Source organism: Melanerpes formicivorus, unplaced genomic scaffold (genome assembly GCF_026170545.1).
Source record: "Melanerpes formicivorus ecotype bairdi unplaced genomic scaffold, bMelFor1.0.p_v2 SCAF_79, whole genome shotgun sequence".
Lineage (NCBI taxonomy): Eukaryota > Metazoa > Chordata > Aves > Piciformes > Picidae > Melanerpes > Melanerpes formicivorus.
The window spans coordinates 736,139-752,069 of NW_027142431.1; the positions used below are offsets into that span (position 1 = coordinate 736,139).

The window sequence follows — 15,931 nt, forward strand, 5'->3', positions numbered from 1 at the left end:
TTGCCCAGGGATGTGGGTGAGGCCCCATCCCTGGAGACATCCAAGCTCAGACTGGATGTGGCCCTGTGCAGCCTGCTCTAGTTGGAGGTATCCCTGCTGAGTGCAAGGGGGTTGGACAAGATGCCCTTTGAGGCTCCCTTCCAGTCAAATGCAATCTGTGACTCTTTGTTCTTCATGTTAGCTTTTCAGTAGATGGGAGGATTCATGCTGATTGTAATGCTGCTGTGGAACACAAGCACTGAATGCTTTTGTGTGCATCAGCCACTAAAATGAAATGCCTGAATGTGAGGACTTGGAGGCTTCAGTGAAGATCTGTGCAGTGTAGCAAGTGTGATTCACCTTCTTTGACCAGAAGGCTGGAGGGCTCCTGTCTGGCTAGGCAGGGCATAGCAAATCCAGAGCTAGGTTGTACAGTTCACAGATTCACAAATTATGCTGGGTTGAAAGTGGCATCCTGTCCAACCCCCCTGCACTCAGCAGGGACACCTCCAGCTACAGCAGACTGCACAGGGCCACATCCAGTCTGAGCTTGAATGTCTCCAGGGACAGGGCCTCAACCACATCCCTGGGCAGCCTGTTCCAGTATCTCACCACTCTCATTGTGCAGAACTTCCTCCTGCTGTGCAACCTAACTCTGCCCTGCTCCAGTTTCAAACCATTGCCTCTCATCCTATCATCCCAAGCTCTTCTGAACAGTCCCTCCCCAGCCTTCCTCTAGGTCCCTTTCAGATATTGAGATGCAGCTCTAAGGTCTCCCTGGAGCCTTCTCTTCTTCAGGCCGAACAGCCCCAATTCTTTCAGCCTGTCTTCACAGCAGGGGTGCTGCAGCCCTTTAATCATCTCAGCGGCCTCCTCTGGACCTGTTCTATCAGGTCCATATCTCTGATGTGCTGTGAGCCCCAGAACTGGACACAGGTACTGCAGGTGAGGCCTCAGCAGAGCAGAGGGGCAGAATCACCTCTCTTGACCTGCTGGCCACACTACTTTTGGTACATCCCAGTTCACACTGAGTCAGCCAAGTCAGGTTATTTACACAGATTTTTTTTTTTCCCCCTGATCACCAGAAGGTTCAGAAGTGGATTCTGGCCTCATTGATAGAATCACAGAACTGTCAGGGTTGGAAGGGACCTCAAGGCTCAGCCAGTTCCAACCCCCCTGCCATGCCCAGGGACACCTCACACTACAGCAGCTTGCTCACAGCCACAGCCAGCCTGGCTGCAAACACCTCCAGGCAGGAGGCTTCCACCACCTCCCTGGGCAACCTGTGCCAGGCTCTCACCACCCTCCTGGGGAACAACTTCTTCCTAACATCCAAGCTCAATCTACCCATTTCTAGTTTTGTTCCATCCCCCCCAGTCCTATCACTCCCTGACACCCTCAAAAGTCCCTCCCCACCTTTCTTGTAGCCCCCTTCAGCTACTGGAAGGCCACAGTTAGGTCTTCTCAGAGCCTTCTCTTCTCCAGACTGAACAGCTCCAGCTCTCTCAGTCTGTCCTCATAGTAGAGCAGCTCCAGCCCTCTGCTCATCCTCGTGGCCCTTCTCTGGACACCTTCCAGCACCTCCAGATCCTTCCTGCAACAGAGGCTCCAGAACTGGACACAGTGCTCCAGCTGTGGTCTCAGCAGAGTGGAGCAGAGGGGGAGAATCCCCTCCCTGGCCCTGCTGGCTCTGCTTCTCTTGCTGCAGCCCAGGATGTGATTGGCTTTCTGGGCTGCAATTCAATGTAACTTTGAACTCTCTCATTAAGAACTGCACTTCTCTGAAAGTCAGATCCACTGTGTTCAGACTAAACTGTCCTTGTTATTTAGTTATTTAGGATATTCTATATGTAAGTAGTCTTTAAAGTCAACCTGTTCATCCTCAGAGAAGGCAAGGCTGGTAATGGTGGTGCTCCAGCCAGTTTCTTCTTTCTGTTAATAGCAGTGTGTGTTGTCAGGCACTGCTGTGGCTCTTCAAGGCAGCCAGTGGAATGATGCCAAGTGCCTAATGGCTTTTACATTAGTCTGCATATTAGCCTTCAAGTACATAATGAATCATGGTGAATTGCCCTGGGATTCACTCAGCTGAGAGCAATTTGACTGCTCTTATTTGGAGCAGCTGTTCACATTTTTAATGAAAAGATGATTTCCCCCCCCCCCCCCAAGGATATCCATATTGGAATTTTAATTGAATGTCATGATTGCAGTGTATTGCCTTTAAAAATATCCCCTCTGATAGCAGGCATGTAGTTGGAATTTTCTCTGCAGGAAAAGCTGCCTGGAGTGTGTCATAAAAGGGTGACCCTGACTTGCACTGGAATTCTCTCTCCTTAACACAGGCAGACAAACAGTTAAAAGATGAAACCAAACCCAGAAACATGATTGCTGTAGACATTGGTCTGTATCATGACACTATTTACTCTTAGAGGATGAAAATAAACTCAAGTCCTTCCCTTGCAAGATAACACAACTTGTTTCTGCCCTTTGCCTACCCTCCCTCCCAAGCCTGTTTTCATAGAACAACAGAATGCTAAGGGTTGGAAGAGACCTCCAGAGATCAGCCAGTCCAACCCCCCTGCTCAAGCAGGATCACCCAGGGCAGGTCACGCAGCAACACATCCAGGTGGGGTTTGAAAGTCTCCAGGGACAGAGACTCCACAGCCTCTCTGGGCAGCCTGCCCCAGGGCTCTGGCACCCTCCCAGTGAACAAGTTTTCCTGTGTGTTCACATGGAGCCTCCTCTGCTGCAGCTTGCACCTGTTTTGTCAGGAACCTGTCTGAGGGGTGGGTGTCAGGATGAAGGGGATGGTCTCCTTTCACTGGTGCTCAGTGATAGGACAAGGGACAACAGGTACAAGCTGGAACACAGGAGGTTCCACTTCAACATGAGGAGAAACTTCTTTACTGTGAAGGTGACAGAGCCCTGGAGCAGGCTGCCCAGCGAGGTTGAGGAGTCTCCTTCTCTGGAGACTTTCAAACCACACCTGGATGCATTCCTGTGTGACCTGCCCTGGGTGATCCTGCTCTGGCAGGGGGGGTTGGTCTGGATGATCTCTAGAGGTTCCCTCCAACCCCTAACATACTGTGGTTGTGTGATTTAATGGAGTCAGCAACCATCCAGGAAAGCAATAGTTTGCTTCAGTTCTGAGCTCTTCCTGGCAAGGAAACCACTGCTGCTGCAGCACTAACACCAGTTGTAACTAGACCCCTAGTGATACCTTCATGTACCCCCATTCCCTAGCACCTTTAAAGATTCACACAGTGTGCAATGAAAGGCATTGTGGTGGGAGGTGCATCCCATGCTCAGATGTCCACCCTGCTGTTGTTTTTGCAGGCGGCAGGCTCCTGTGGCTGCTGTGTTTGCAGGCAGCCCGCAGTTAATGGGTGTGATTAAGCTGTGCACTGGGTGGATGGTCTCCAGCTTGCCTTTATATAATGATGATGACCTTCTAAAAAGAAATGAAAATGTGAGTATCCACCTCCATAACTCTGTGTGTGTGTGTGTGTGTGTGTGAGTGACCTCTGATTTGTAGACTCTCCCATTACATAAGCCAGGAGGGCCTGACTGAGGTGTGTGGGAGCACAGTAAATGTTGGTGCTCCAAAGAAGATGACCTTGTAACATTCTTTGTGACACATAGGTCTGCACTGGCTTCCAGTGCCACCCAGGCCACCTGATAAAGTACATGCTTTGTTTGGTGCTCATCTGAGCACTGCATGTGAGTGGCATTTCCAATGCTGCCTTTTCTCCCAAGTGTTTGCAGTCTTAAGAGGTTAGAGAAGAGCATGACATCTTGTGAAGAAAGATGACAAAGTAAGACTAATACATAGGCTATAAACTCATGGTGAAGGTGGTCAGCAGTGCAAGTGAACTAGGCTGTGACAAGGAGACTGGAGGCAGCCTAGGCTGCAGTGATCACACACTGGGAGAGTTCACAGTCCTGAGTAAAGTCAGGACCCTGAATATTAGGAGAGCAAAATGTCAGCTGTTGAAGCAGATAGTCAACTGCCCCTGGGGAGAAGGGAGCAGAACAGAACTGGCAGATCTTTAAGGGCATAGAGCAGTCAGGAAAGGAAGGCAAGAGACCAGTGTGGCTGAGTTGAGACCTGCTGGTCTAACTGAAGGGCAAGGAGGGAATGCACAGGCAGTGGAAGCAGGAACAGGTATCCTGGGAGGAGCATAGGGACCGTGCTCAGTTTTGTAGGGGGAAAGTTAGGAAGGGCAAGGCATGGCTGGAGCTGAACTTGACAAGGGATGCATTAATGCTAAGAAAGGCTTCTACAGGTATGTCACCCAGAAAGGGAAGGTAAAGGAAAGCAGGCCTCCACAATGAGCAAGACTGCCAAACTGGTAGCAGCAAAGGAGGAGGAGGCTGAGATACTCAACAACAACTTCTTTGTCTCAGTCCTCACTGGCAGCCTCTCTTCCCACACCTCCTAAGCCGACAGACTGCAAGTCTGGGATGGAGGAGCAAAGTCCCTCCCACTGTAAGAGAAGATCAGTGTTGAGAGCACTTGAGGAACCTGAACATGCACAGGTCTGTGGGACCTGGCAAGAGGTGTCTCAGAGGCCTGAGGGAGCTGGCTGATGTAGTTGCTAAGCTGCTCTCCAGGATGTTTGAAAAGCCCCTGCAGTCAGATGAAGTCCCAGGCTGGTGGCAGAGGGGAAATGTTGCACCCATTTTTAACAGGGGTAGGAAGGAGAACCCTGGGAACTACCTAACTCAGCCTCACCTCTGTGCCTGGGCAGATGATGGAACAGATGATCAGTGCTTTACTCTGGACAGAAACAAAGATAAAATACTCTCTCTGAAGACTTTTCAGGCCACTTGAAGTATATATAAGATGAGAGCTTGCCAGCAGCAGAGACCATTCAGCTGGCCATTGCCTCACCTGCTGTGGAGATTGCAAAGCCCAACATTTTATGGCTTGATGTGTTCATACAGTTTGTTCTCTCAGATGAGGGGACCCTCCCCCACATATTCATCACTGCTGTTTTGCACTGCATGAGCATCTTTTCCTTTCATTCCTAGATATATCAGATCTATTCAAAGAGGTCAGCAGAGGACATTTATAAGATACTTACATCTTACAAAGCCAATTTTCTGGTTATTGAAGATTCAATCTGCAATGAAGTGGGACCTGTAAGAGGATGCAGAGTTAAAGATCTGTTGGACATTGCTAATGGTCATGTGAGTAAGACAACAATGGATCTTTGAAGGCATGAATCATTCATTTAAAACAAAATCTTGTCATGCTGATGTCATTTTTTCTGATTGTAATGGACATATAGACAAGGACCCATCAATTTTAACAGTGATCACAGAATCACAGACATATTCAGGTTGGAATGGGTCACCAAGTCCATCCCAGAACCCTGCTCTGCCATGTTCACCCCTAAACCATATCCCCAAGCACCACATCCAAACCACCTTTAAACACACCCAGGCTTGAGGACTCCACCACCTCCCTGGGCAGCTCATTCCAGTGCCTGACCACTCTTGCTGGGAAAAAGGTTTTCCTGCTGTTCAGTCTAAACCTACCCAGTGACAGCTTGAGGTCATTCCCTCTTATTCTGTCACTAACTACCTGTGAGAAGAGACCAGCAGCAGCCTCTCCACAACCTCCTTTCAGGTAGTTGTAGACAGCAACTCCTTAGCCTCCTCTGTTTCACACTAACCAGCTCCTTCAGTTGCTGTTCATCACATTTCTTCTCCAGGCCCTTCACAGCTTCCTTGCCCTCCTCTGCCCTGGCTCCAGCACCTCCACAGCTCTCCTGTACTGAGGTGCCCAAAACTGGACACAATACTCAAGGTGTGGCCTCCCCAGAGCTGAGTATAAGGGGGATCAAGTAGGTGCTGGATTGTCTCTTTCTTACACTCCTATAATCTTAACCCTGTGTTAATTCATTCACTGCCCTAGTGCCTCCTCATGCATTAGTATCTAGTAGTGCTGCTTTTCTACCACTCATTAAATACCATTCAGCTGTGTGTAAATGGTTTAGACTGCAACAGCTGAGGAGGTTATTACAAAAGCAGGAAAGTAGCCCAGGGAGGTTGTGGCTGCCTCCTCCCTGGAGGTGTTCACGGCCAGGCTGGATGAGGCCTTGGGCAGCCAAGTCTAGTTGAGAGGTGTCCCTGCCCATGGAGGGGAGGTTGGAGTAGATGATCTCTGAGGTCCCTTCCAACCTGAGCCATTCTATGATACAAGTTTTCAGCTAACTGGAATCCTCAAGTATGGAAATTGAATGTCTATGGTTGTGGTGGGTTGAAGTTTTCCCCCATCATTAATATTACCAGACCAACTAACTCAGTTAGAAGCAAATGAAGCTGTATTTACAAGCAAAACTACACACCACAGTGGAATGCAATGAATATGGACAAAATGTACAGGAGTTACAGTATTATACAGATATTTGCAGTTAATAAACAGCACAAGGATCCCCCTGGCCAAGGACCAGGGGAAGCTACTAGCTTCTCCCTGCCTCTCCTCTTACCCCTCTTTTAGGAAAGATGTTGAGTTGCTGGAAGGTGTCCAGAGAAGGGCAATAAAGCTGGGGAGGGGTCTGGAGCACAGCCCTGTGAGGAGAGGCTGAGGGAGCTGGGGTTGCTTAGCCTGGAGAAGAGGAGGCTCAGGGGAGACCTTCTTGCTCTCTCCAACTCCCTGAAGGGAGGTTGTAGCCAGGTGGGGGTTGGTCTCTTCTCCCAGGCAAGCAGCACCAGAACAAGAGGACACAGTCTCAAGCTGTGCCAGGGGAGGTTTAGGCTGGGTGTTAGGAGGAAGTTCTTCCTAGAAAGAGAGATTTGCCATTGCAGTGTGCTACCCAGGGAGGTGGTGGAGTCACCATCACTGGAGGAGTTCAGGAAGAGCCTGGATGTGGCACTTGGTGCCATGGTTGAGATGGTGTTGGATGATGGGTTGGACTTGATGATCTCAAAGGTCTTTTCCAACCTGGTTTGGTCTATTCTATTCTGTTCTATTCTATTCTATCCTGTTCTATTCTGTTCTGTTCTATCCTATTCTGTTCTATCCTATTCTGTTCTATCCTATCCTATCCTATCCTATCCTATCCTATCCTATCCTATCCTATCCTATCCTATCCTATCCTATCCTATCCTATCCTATTCTAACATACAATGAATTTGTTAGAATAATCTTCTGTTTTCCTCTCCACACCCAACAGTGATTTATTTGTAGTTTTCTACTTTTCTGCTCAAAATCTGCAGCTAAATGTTAAAGGCAGAGCCTAAAACCACCACAATGGTCAATGAGAGTCACAGAAGTAAACCAGACCTCCAGACTTGACCTTCTGCAATACAAGAGGACACAGTCTCAGGCTGCGCCAGGGGAGGTTTAGGCTGGAGGTTAGGAAGAAGTTCTACACAGAGAGAGTGATTGCCCATTGGAATGGGCTGCCTGGGGAGGTGGTGGAGTCACCATCACTGGAGGTGTTCAGGAGGAGACTTGATGGGGTGCTTGGTGCCATGGGTTAGTTGTTTAGGTGGTGTTGGATTGGTTGATGGGTTGGACGCGGTGATCTTGAAGGTCTCTTCCCACCTGGTTTGGTTTATTCTAAATAAATCTTCTCTTCAGGGGTTTAATGAGTTAGTCTTGTCTCCTGGCAGGTGGTGTGTGAGGAAGGTGATAGCTACGCCTACTCGAAGCATGGCCGGTTCTGCCACGAGATCAAGATGAACTACTCCCCATATGTGAATTACTTCACTCGAGTGTACTGGAACAGATCCTACTTTGTGTATAAAATCAACACTGTGATATCCTTCCAGTCATGAGGAAGCATGCAGGCTGCTTCCTGAGAGCGAAACTCAGTTAGGAAAAGTTCCTTTGGATCAAGGGAGTTCTTCTCGCAGACACCTGTGCGCACGCGCAGTGCATTGCCAACTTGAATTCTACCCCACTGGAATCCTTTGCAGCTGCAGATCAGCAGGCACTGCTGATCACCACCCTCGAAGGAAACAGGGAAACTTGTGGCAGTTTTCCAGCCTCTCCAACGTGTGGCAGTCTTCCATGGGTTTGCATTTTCCTTTCCCATCCTAAATCATCTTCAGGTTTCATGTAACTGAGGTTTCTGACTCTGTTTAGTCTTAGAGAGCTGATATGTGAGTAGACTGTAGTAGAAAACTTATTTCAGAGAGCTCATTTAAGACACAATAGCTTTTATTTTCTAGCAGGAAAGCAATCAGTATCCCCTGTCCTTTCAAGTAAGTGTTTGGGGTTTCTTTTTTTGGGGGGGTAGGGGTGGGGGGTGTTTGTTGTTGGTTTAGTTCTTTTTGCCTTCCACTCCAAACATTTCTCTGCTCATCAAACACACATCCATACAGCTTCTGTGTAGCTGTGAGTGTTTCCATAAACAAGGGAGATTCTATTTAAACAGCACTTCCACAGGTTAAGGCACTGAGCTCTGTGTTGCTGGAGACACCTTGGTGGAAGTGTCCTAGCAGCAGGAGTTGTCAAGGTCATATCTTCAGCTTGGAAAGAACTTGCCTTCAGGATTTGTCCATGCTTGTGTGTGTGTGTGTGTGTGTGTGCATGTGTGTGTCTTAGCAGCCAGCAGAATGGGCCAGTACCCAGCAGTAGGCCATGCTTGGGCTTGGACAAGTGTAGCAGGACAGTAGGTTTGCTGCTGAGAGTTGTGCACTTCAGTTTCACCCTTCTGTCTCTGTCTGTATGTGTGTGTGACTCATTTCATCCAACTGACCACATGAGAGTTACATTGAGGTAGTGCCATAACTGTCATTTAAAACACTATAATCAGCACCATTAATAAGTGATGGGACAATGGTTCACAGCTATTTTCCCATCAATTATGCAGCTACACTGAGATCTCAAAAAAAGATGTGGGAAAGTGCCCTGCAATCTTGCCTTCCCTTTAAGGTTTGTCTTCCCTCTGTGACCCCCTTTGCCTCTGCAGCTGTCCTTAAAATGATCTCTTCACCCTGCTTGGTGCTGGTTGATACACTTTCAAGAGTATGAATGCTGCTTCAATTCATAGAATCACAGAATGGCTTAGGTTGGAAGGGACCTTAGAGATCATCTACTCCAACCTCCCTGCCCAAAAAACCATAAGGGTAATGCCTGGCTGTAGCTGGACAGAAAGCCAGGATGTGTGTTTGGAAGTGGCTACTCACCCATTAGGAGTTCCCTGCAGTTGCACTTGGCCCAGAAACCGTTCTGTCAGGCACATGGGAATGATTCTGTGGAGCCCAGGTGTCTTCAGTGAAGGATCTGGCAAAACAGGATGAACCTTCAACTGACAAAGCTGAAGAGGGAAGGCTCCAAAGCGATCCTTACCACAAAGTCAGAGATTTTAGCTCTGAAACTGTTAGGAGCTGCAGCATGTTGGTGTGTGTGCAGATTCTTACCTGCTCTGTGCAGGTGCAGTTGCTTTACTCTACACTGACAGGTGTTGCTGAGCTTTTGGAAAACCTCTTATCACTGCTGAAGTGACTTAAAAGAAGAAAAGCTTTATTGTTGTGAAAGCCAAGGTGTCTGTAACCTGTTTGGTTTGGGGGTTTGGTTTTGCTTTCAGTTTCATTTTGACTCTGGACAAGATGTTAAATGATGCATTCTGTTTGAAGGCAGCATTCAGCTAGCTGGATGTGGTGGTTGTGAGAAGTGATGCATGTGACGTGTCATCAGTGTAGCTGACTAACAAGTTAAAAGGAGATCTCCTTTCAGGGGATGCAGCCCTTATGTTGAGGGTAGTGTGTATGTGTGTGTATGTGTGTGTGTGTCTCCAGCCAAATGCAGGCTGCATTTATTTCCTTGTGCACAAGTGCATGTGTTTTACTGCACTGGGCTGTTTCAGACTCTTACCATGCAGCAGCAGAAGTGTAGTAACCTGAGCAGTGGCAGGCCTGCAGAGAGCTCCTCTGTACATGCTGAGGTGGGTGGAGGTGCAGGATGTGGAAGTCAGGTTAGAGTTCCTTTATACACCTGAAGTTTGTTCAAATCTCTGTCAAGGAATGGGATGTCTGTGTGTCAGTCATTTGCTTGCCTGAAGTGAATCATTCATGGGTATCATTTCATAACCAGCAATAAGGCATTCCAGGCAGCAAACTTGAGGGTGACAGCTGCAGCTTGGGTGGGTGAAGTCGCACGGCTTAGGGCTTCGTACCTGAGGCTGCCGTGCCAAGATGCAGCATTTCACTGTCCTTGAGTGTCTGTTGTGTCCCACCACATGCTGTATGGATGTTACCACGCAGGAATGTTGTTTAAATACTTGCATGTAGAGCACACGTGTCAAGAGAAACACGAAGGAGGCCCATCTGTGCATCTGGAGAACACTGTCACGGGAGCACAGGATGCCAGGGGTTGGAAGGGACCTCCGGAGATTACCAAATCCAACCCCCCTGCCAGAGCAGGGCCACAGCATCTAGCACAGGTTGCACAGGAACACATCCAGATGGGGCTTGAAAGGCTGCAGAGGAGGAGTCCTGCAGCACACTGTTGGCCTTCTAGACATATTTGAGGCAAACATGTTGGGGGTTTATTTGAACTGTGATGTCGTCGTCGATGTTGTTATTAGTTTGGTCATAGTTTCGAAGCTGTATTCTTGATACTTCAATTGATTCTGCTTCCAGGAGAATCACTTAAAATTTGTACCTTGCTTTTTTTGTATTAGAGGACAAAAACCCAATTGTATTGCAGCACTGTTGGCACAGCAGCCTTAAGGAACAGGAGGAGCTCTTCGACCTGGGAGAAACGTCGCTGTGGCTCCAGTCAAAAGGCAGCACTTTCAAAATGAGAGACTGGGAGAACCATGTCTTGCAAGCAGAGGGATGAATTTCTCACCCAGCTATGGGTTAGCAAAAAATCTTCTCTCTTCTGATCCCCACCTCCTGGGAAAAGCAAACAGGAAGTTCCACGATACCCTTCAGCAGGACAACGACAGGACAGAACTACCTTGGACTCGCACACACCACCCCAGCTTGGTTTTCAACCAGGCTGGGCTCCCTGAAGGGCTGGGGGAAATGGGTTGCAAGCTTGGATCTGGTTTGCTGTAGATGTTGCAATTCAGTTGAAACAATGTGCCTTGCAAGCTTTTATTAAACAAAGAGAAAACTCAATTTGTGTTTCTTTTGGTGAAGAGCTGGTTTTTAGTTATTGATTTTTTTAGTTGCTGTCCCTTCTGATGTCTACAGCCTCTGCTGTGTCTTTAAGAAGGATACTGAGACACCTGAAGGTGTCCAGAGAAGGGCAACGAGGCTGGGGAGGGGTCTGGAGCACAGCCCTGTGAGGAGAGGCTGAGGGAGCTGGGGTTGCTTAGCCTGCAGAAGAGGAGGCTCAGGGGAGACCTTCTTGCTCTCTCCACCTCCCTGAAGGGAGGTCATAGCCAGGTGGGGGTTGGTCTCTTCTCCCAGGCAACCAGCACCAGAACAAGAGGACACAGTCTCAAGCTGTGCCAGGGGAGGTTTAGGCTGAAGGTGAGGAGAAAGTTCTTCCCAGAAAGAGTAATTAGCCATTGGGATGTGCTGCCCGGGGAGGTGGTGGAGTCACCATCCCTGGAGGTGTTCATAAAAGGCTTGGATGTGGCACTTGGAGCCATGGTTTAGTTGTCAGGAGGTGTTAGGTATTAGGCAATAGTTTGGACTTGATGATCTCTGAGGTCTTTTCCAACCTGGTTGAGTCTGTGATTCTGTGACATTTCACAGTGCAAAAGGACCAGCATGGACTTTGGAGAAGTCTGAGCTCCTCTCCCAAAACCTATGTAGCCTTCTTTCCTTTTGTAGTAATAAGATGTCATGAGGTGTTGGGTGACAGGTTGGACTTGATGATCTTTGAGGTCTTTTCCAACCTTACTGATGCTATGATGGTTTTCCTGTTTGCATCTGCAGTTGTCAAGTCAGGTGAGGACTGTACAGTATAGCTCAAAAGACCTGGCTTGAGGGGGCAGCACAAATAATTCCTGCAGCTCTTGAGGGTTAGCAGCCTGTTCAGACTGGATCTGTGTGTTGTGCTGACTGTGGCTACCTCTTGAGACAGACTGGTTGTAGGGGTGACTGGCAAAACATGAGGTGCTTCAGGCAGAATTATTGAACTCTAGGTTTCAGCTACAGCAGGCTTCACAGGGCCACAGCCAGCTTGATCTTCACTGTCTCCAGGGACAGGTCCTCAACCACACCCCTGGGCAGCCTGTGCCAGTGTTTCACCACTCTCACTGTGCAGAACTTCCTCCTGATGGCCAACCTAACTCTGCCCTGCTCCAGTTTCAAACCATTGCCTCTCATCCTATCCCCACAGGCCCTTCTGAACAGTCCCTCCCCAGCCTTCCTGCAGGTGCCTTTTACTCACATCTTGCTACAGCACACTAACCATGGATGGATCTTGAGGATTACTTTAGTGGTGAACTATTCCTTACAAATATTAGGGTTCACTTTCTGCCTTCACAGTCTGAGACCTCACATTGTGCTGGTTTTTAGAAGTGGTCATCCCTTCACCTTGCTAGGGTGAGAAGAGGAGACTCAAGGGTGACCTTATTGCTGTCTACAACTACCTGAAGGGAGGCTGTAGACAGGCAGAGGTTGGTCTCTTCTCCCAGGCACCCAGCACCAGAACAAGAGGACACAGTCTCAAGCTACACCAGGGGAGGTTCAGGCTGGAGGTCAGAAGGAAGTTTTACACAGAGAGAGTGATTGCCCACTGGAATGGGCTGCCCAGGGAGGTGGTGGAATCACCATCACAGGAGGTGTTCAGGAGGAGACTTGACAGGGTGCTTGGTGCCATGGTTTAGTTGATCAGGTGGTGTTGGATGATAGGTTGGACGCAATGATCTTGAAGGTCTCTTCCAACCTGGTTTATTCTATTCTATTCTAAAGGGTGACAGCTGGTAATAATATGATGTGATTTCCCAGCCATTACCTGCCCTGGGCAGCCTGCTCTAGCTGGAGGTGTCCCTGCTGACTGCAGGGGATTGGACAAGATGTCCTTTGAGGCTCCCTTCCAACCCAGTGCAATCTGTGAAGCTCTCCTTAAAACTGGTACTTCCCTGGGTGGTAGAGGTGCAGATCTAGCAGGTGGCTGTCACCTCTGTTGCCCCCAACATTTGACTAAAGCTGATGAAATGGTTTCTGGCTTTCTTGAGCAGAGCTTCACTTCCAGCCTAGATATCCCTGAAGTTACCACACAGTTGTCAACAAACATCTCTTCCTTCCTCACAGTCTGTTCCCAAAACTAGCAAACCAGTGTTCAATCAGCAAGAGCCAGGGTTCTTCATGGGAAAAAAAAACAACACAGTTTGACCAGCTGGATGCAGAGGGGCAGCAAAAGGCTGCTCCTGAGCTGTTGCCATCATGGTGTGAAGGGAGATGTTGTTCCTCTTTGTTGGGTTGTGCTGCAGCAATGAGAAAATGAGTGATGGTTGGTCTGATGAGCAGAGAGGAGCGATGGGGCTCAGGAGTGGTCTGGCTTCGATTCGTGCTTCCATTGATCACGGGATAACCAGCGCAGTGATTCCCATGGCCAGACTGCTGTGTGCCTGTTGAGCAGGGCTGATGTGTTTGCTTGCCTGCTTCGGCAGGACCATTGCAGGACTGCTCTCCAGAGCGGCTCCTTCTGTTCTTCTGCCAAAAGTGTTTCAACCCAGAAAGTGAAATTTTAAGTGCAGCTGTAGGCGCTATTGTTCACGTTGTACACTGAGACACGTTGTGCTGTTCCCTACTTCTGCCAAAACCGCCTCTTCCCTGACGGAGCAGCGACCTGTAGGAGCGCTGCTGGGAGGCCACGCTTCCAGCGCTTCAGGAAAATAAATCTCCTTGCTCACAACCATGCAACAGTGTTTTGCCCTCGGTTTCTTTGCTGGCTGCCCCTTCAGCTCGGCCCGGGGGGTTCATACAGGCTGGGGGAAGCAGGAGGCTGCGCGCTTTCTCGGGCCAGCGCCGCTCCTCCTGTCTGCCATTCCGTGGCGAGGGAGCGGGAGGGAGCGCCCGGGCGCTTTACGCGCAGACGGCAGAGCGGCCTGGGCGGAAAAGGTCCAGAACGGGTCAGGATGAGGGATTTGTCCGGGACCACCGTCCGTCTCGCCGCGGAGGGAGCGGCCTCTCGCCCACTCACGCGGGGCGGGCTGGCCGGTCCCCGCCCACGGCTCTGACCGACGGCGGGGTCGGGACGGGGCTCCACGTGTGCGCAGCTTAGTGCCTACCGCAGTGCCGCTTCTGGCGTTCCTACCGCTTCGCTCCGCTCCGCCAGCAGGATGGGCCGGGCGCGACGGGGCGGCTGCGGGTGGTTCCCGGTCCTGCTGCTGCTCTCCGGGGCGGCGGGGTTGGGGCACGGCGGCGCTGCTCGCCTGCTCCGCTTCTCCGGGCAGGTGCCCGAGAACAGCCCAGCGGGGACGCGGGTGCGGGGCTTGCAGGTGCCGCTGAGGAGGCTGCTGGGCCCCGGGGAGCCGGCTGGGGAGTGGGCGCTGGAAGGCGACGGTGCCTCCCGCTTCTTCCTCCAGCGGCGGGCGGGCGGCGGGCCGGGGTTGCTGCTGCTCCGCACGGCCGAGCGCCTGGACCGGGAAGCGCAGCCCGAGTACGGGCTCTGGTTGCGGCGGAGGACGGGACAGTTCCTCCGCGAGGCGCTGCTGCGGGTCCGCGTCCTGGACCGCAACGACCACCGGCCGCGCCTGCCGCCGGTGCGGCCGCTGGAGGTGGACGAGCTGGCCCCGCTGCTCACGGAGGTGGCCCGGTTCCGCGCCTCCGACAGCGACGAGGGTGTCAACGCGCGGCTCACCTACCGGCCCTGGCCGCCGGGCGCCGGCAGCCGCCAGCTCTTCGTGGTGCCCCGCAGCGGGCAGGTGCTGACCGTGGGCTCCCTGCTGGGGCTGCGCCGGCTCCGCCTCTGCGTGGTCGTTCAGGACCACGGACGGCCGCGGCCGCTGCGCAGCCCCGCGCGGTGCTTGCGCCTCGCCGTGCGCGGCCGGCGGGCGGAGGACGGCGGCGGGGCGGAGAGGCGGCGGCGGGAGCGCTCGCTGCTACCGCCCGAGCGGCCCCCGGGCCCCGGCTCCCGGCGCTACGCGGCCCGCCTGCCCCCCGGGGCGCGGGTGGGCGACACCGTCTTCACCATCCCGCAAAGCCGCGACTGGGCGGCGGGCGGCTGGTTCGAGCTGGCCTCTCCCGGTGCCAGCGCCGTGGGAGTCGACAGGACGTCGGGGCGGCTCTACCTCCGGCGAGAGCTACGAGCGGGAGGCCGGGCGGAGGTGCTGGTCAAGGTGCACAGCGGCGGAGGACGAGGTAGGGAGCCGGACAGCGCCGGGCGGCGGGGATGGGGCGCTGCCCCGGGTGAGGGGGGATGGCGGCGAAGTGGCCGGATGGGGGTGGGGAGTCCCCCGCGAAGGAGTGGGACACTGAGCGCTGTGCATGGCGCTTGTCGCTCGGGGAGATGTGGGGCGATGTCGCCCTGCGTCGGGTGTCGGAGCCGCGGTGTCTGTGGGAGCTGTCCCCCGGGCTCGGTTTGGCGGTGTGGGGATGTACCGCCTCTTCTCGGGTACCACCTGCGGAGCTTTTGCCTTTTGTCTTTGGAGGAACTGATGAAAACATAGGGGACCGTGATTTTATCGCTTTATGCCGTGCTGTAAGGAATTTCTACCACCGCAGGTTCACTTCGTTAGGTCCGGAAGGGTCTGCGGGGGGGTTAACAAGCAGGCAAAGGCGGGGGCATATCACAGCAGACAGCTTCTCTTGTAGCTGTTTCTAGAGAGCTTCTTCTCTTCGCTGTGACCTGGGCAGGGAGAGGCGGCGGTGTCCATGGGCTGTGAGCCCACAGAGCAGCAGCCGCATCCCGCGGCGCTCCGAGAGCCTCCTGCGGCTGAGCCGCGCCGGAGCGGTGATGGGAGTCAGTACGGCAGGGCGGAGAAAGCCTTGCAAAGGAGGTGACAGTGAGCTTAGGACAAGCCAAAACTAGAACCGATTTGAATCTGGATTTCTAGGAGCTGGTGTACACTAAAGGGAGGTATCA

At 51.8% G+C, this 15,931-nt stretch overlaps 2 protein-coding genes across 6 annotated transcripts in view; both read left to right on the plus strand.

Moving 5' to 3' along the window:
* DPY19L4 (dpy-19 like 4) overlaps window positions 1-11,064 on the plus strand; it is a 50,316-nt gene extending 39,252 nt beyond the window's left edge. For all 5 annotated transcript variants that reach the window (XM_068164342.1, XM_068164344.1, XM_068164343.1 and 2 more), the window contains 3 exons: window positions 3,313-3,445; window positions 5,011-5,169; window positions 7,603-11,064. In XM_068164342.1, coding sequence (XP_068020443.1) covers window positions 3,313-3,445; window positions 5,011-5,169; window positions 7,603-7,767 — 457 coding nt within the window. In that variant the 3' untranslated portion in view covers window positions 7,768-11,064. The remainder of the gene's footprint in view (window positions 1-3,312; window positions 3,446-5,010; window positions 5,170-7,602) is intronic.
* Window positions 11,065-14,186: 3,122 nt separating this feature from the next.
* LOC137454281 (neural-cadherin-like) overlaps window positions 14,187-15,931 on the plus strand; it is a 70,323-nt gene continuing 68,578 nt past the window's right edge. The window contains exon 1 of the mRNA XM_068164310.1: window positions 14,187-15,207. Coding sequence (XP_068020411.1) covers window positions 14,187-15,207 — 1,021 coding nt within the window. The remainder of the gene's footprint in view (window positions 15,208-15,931) is intronic.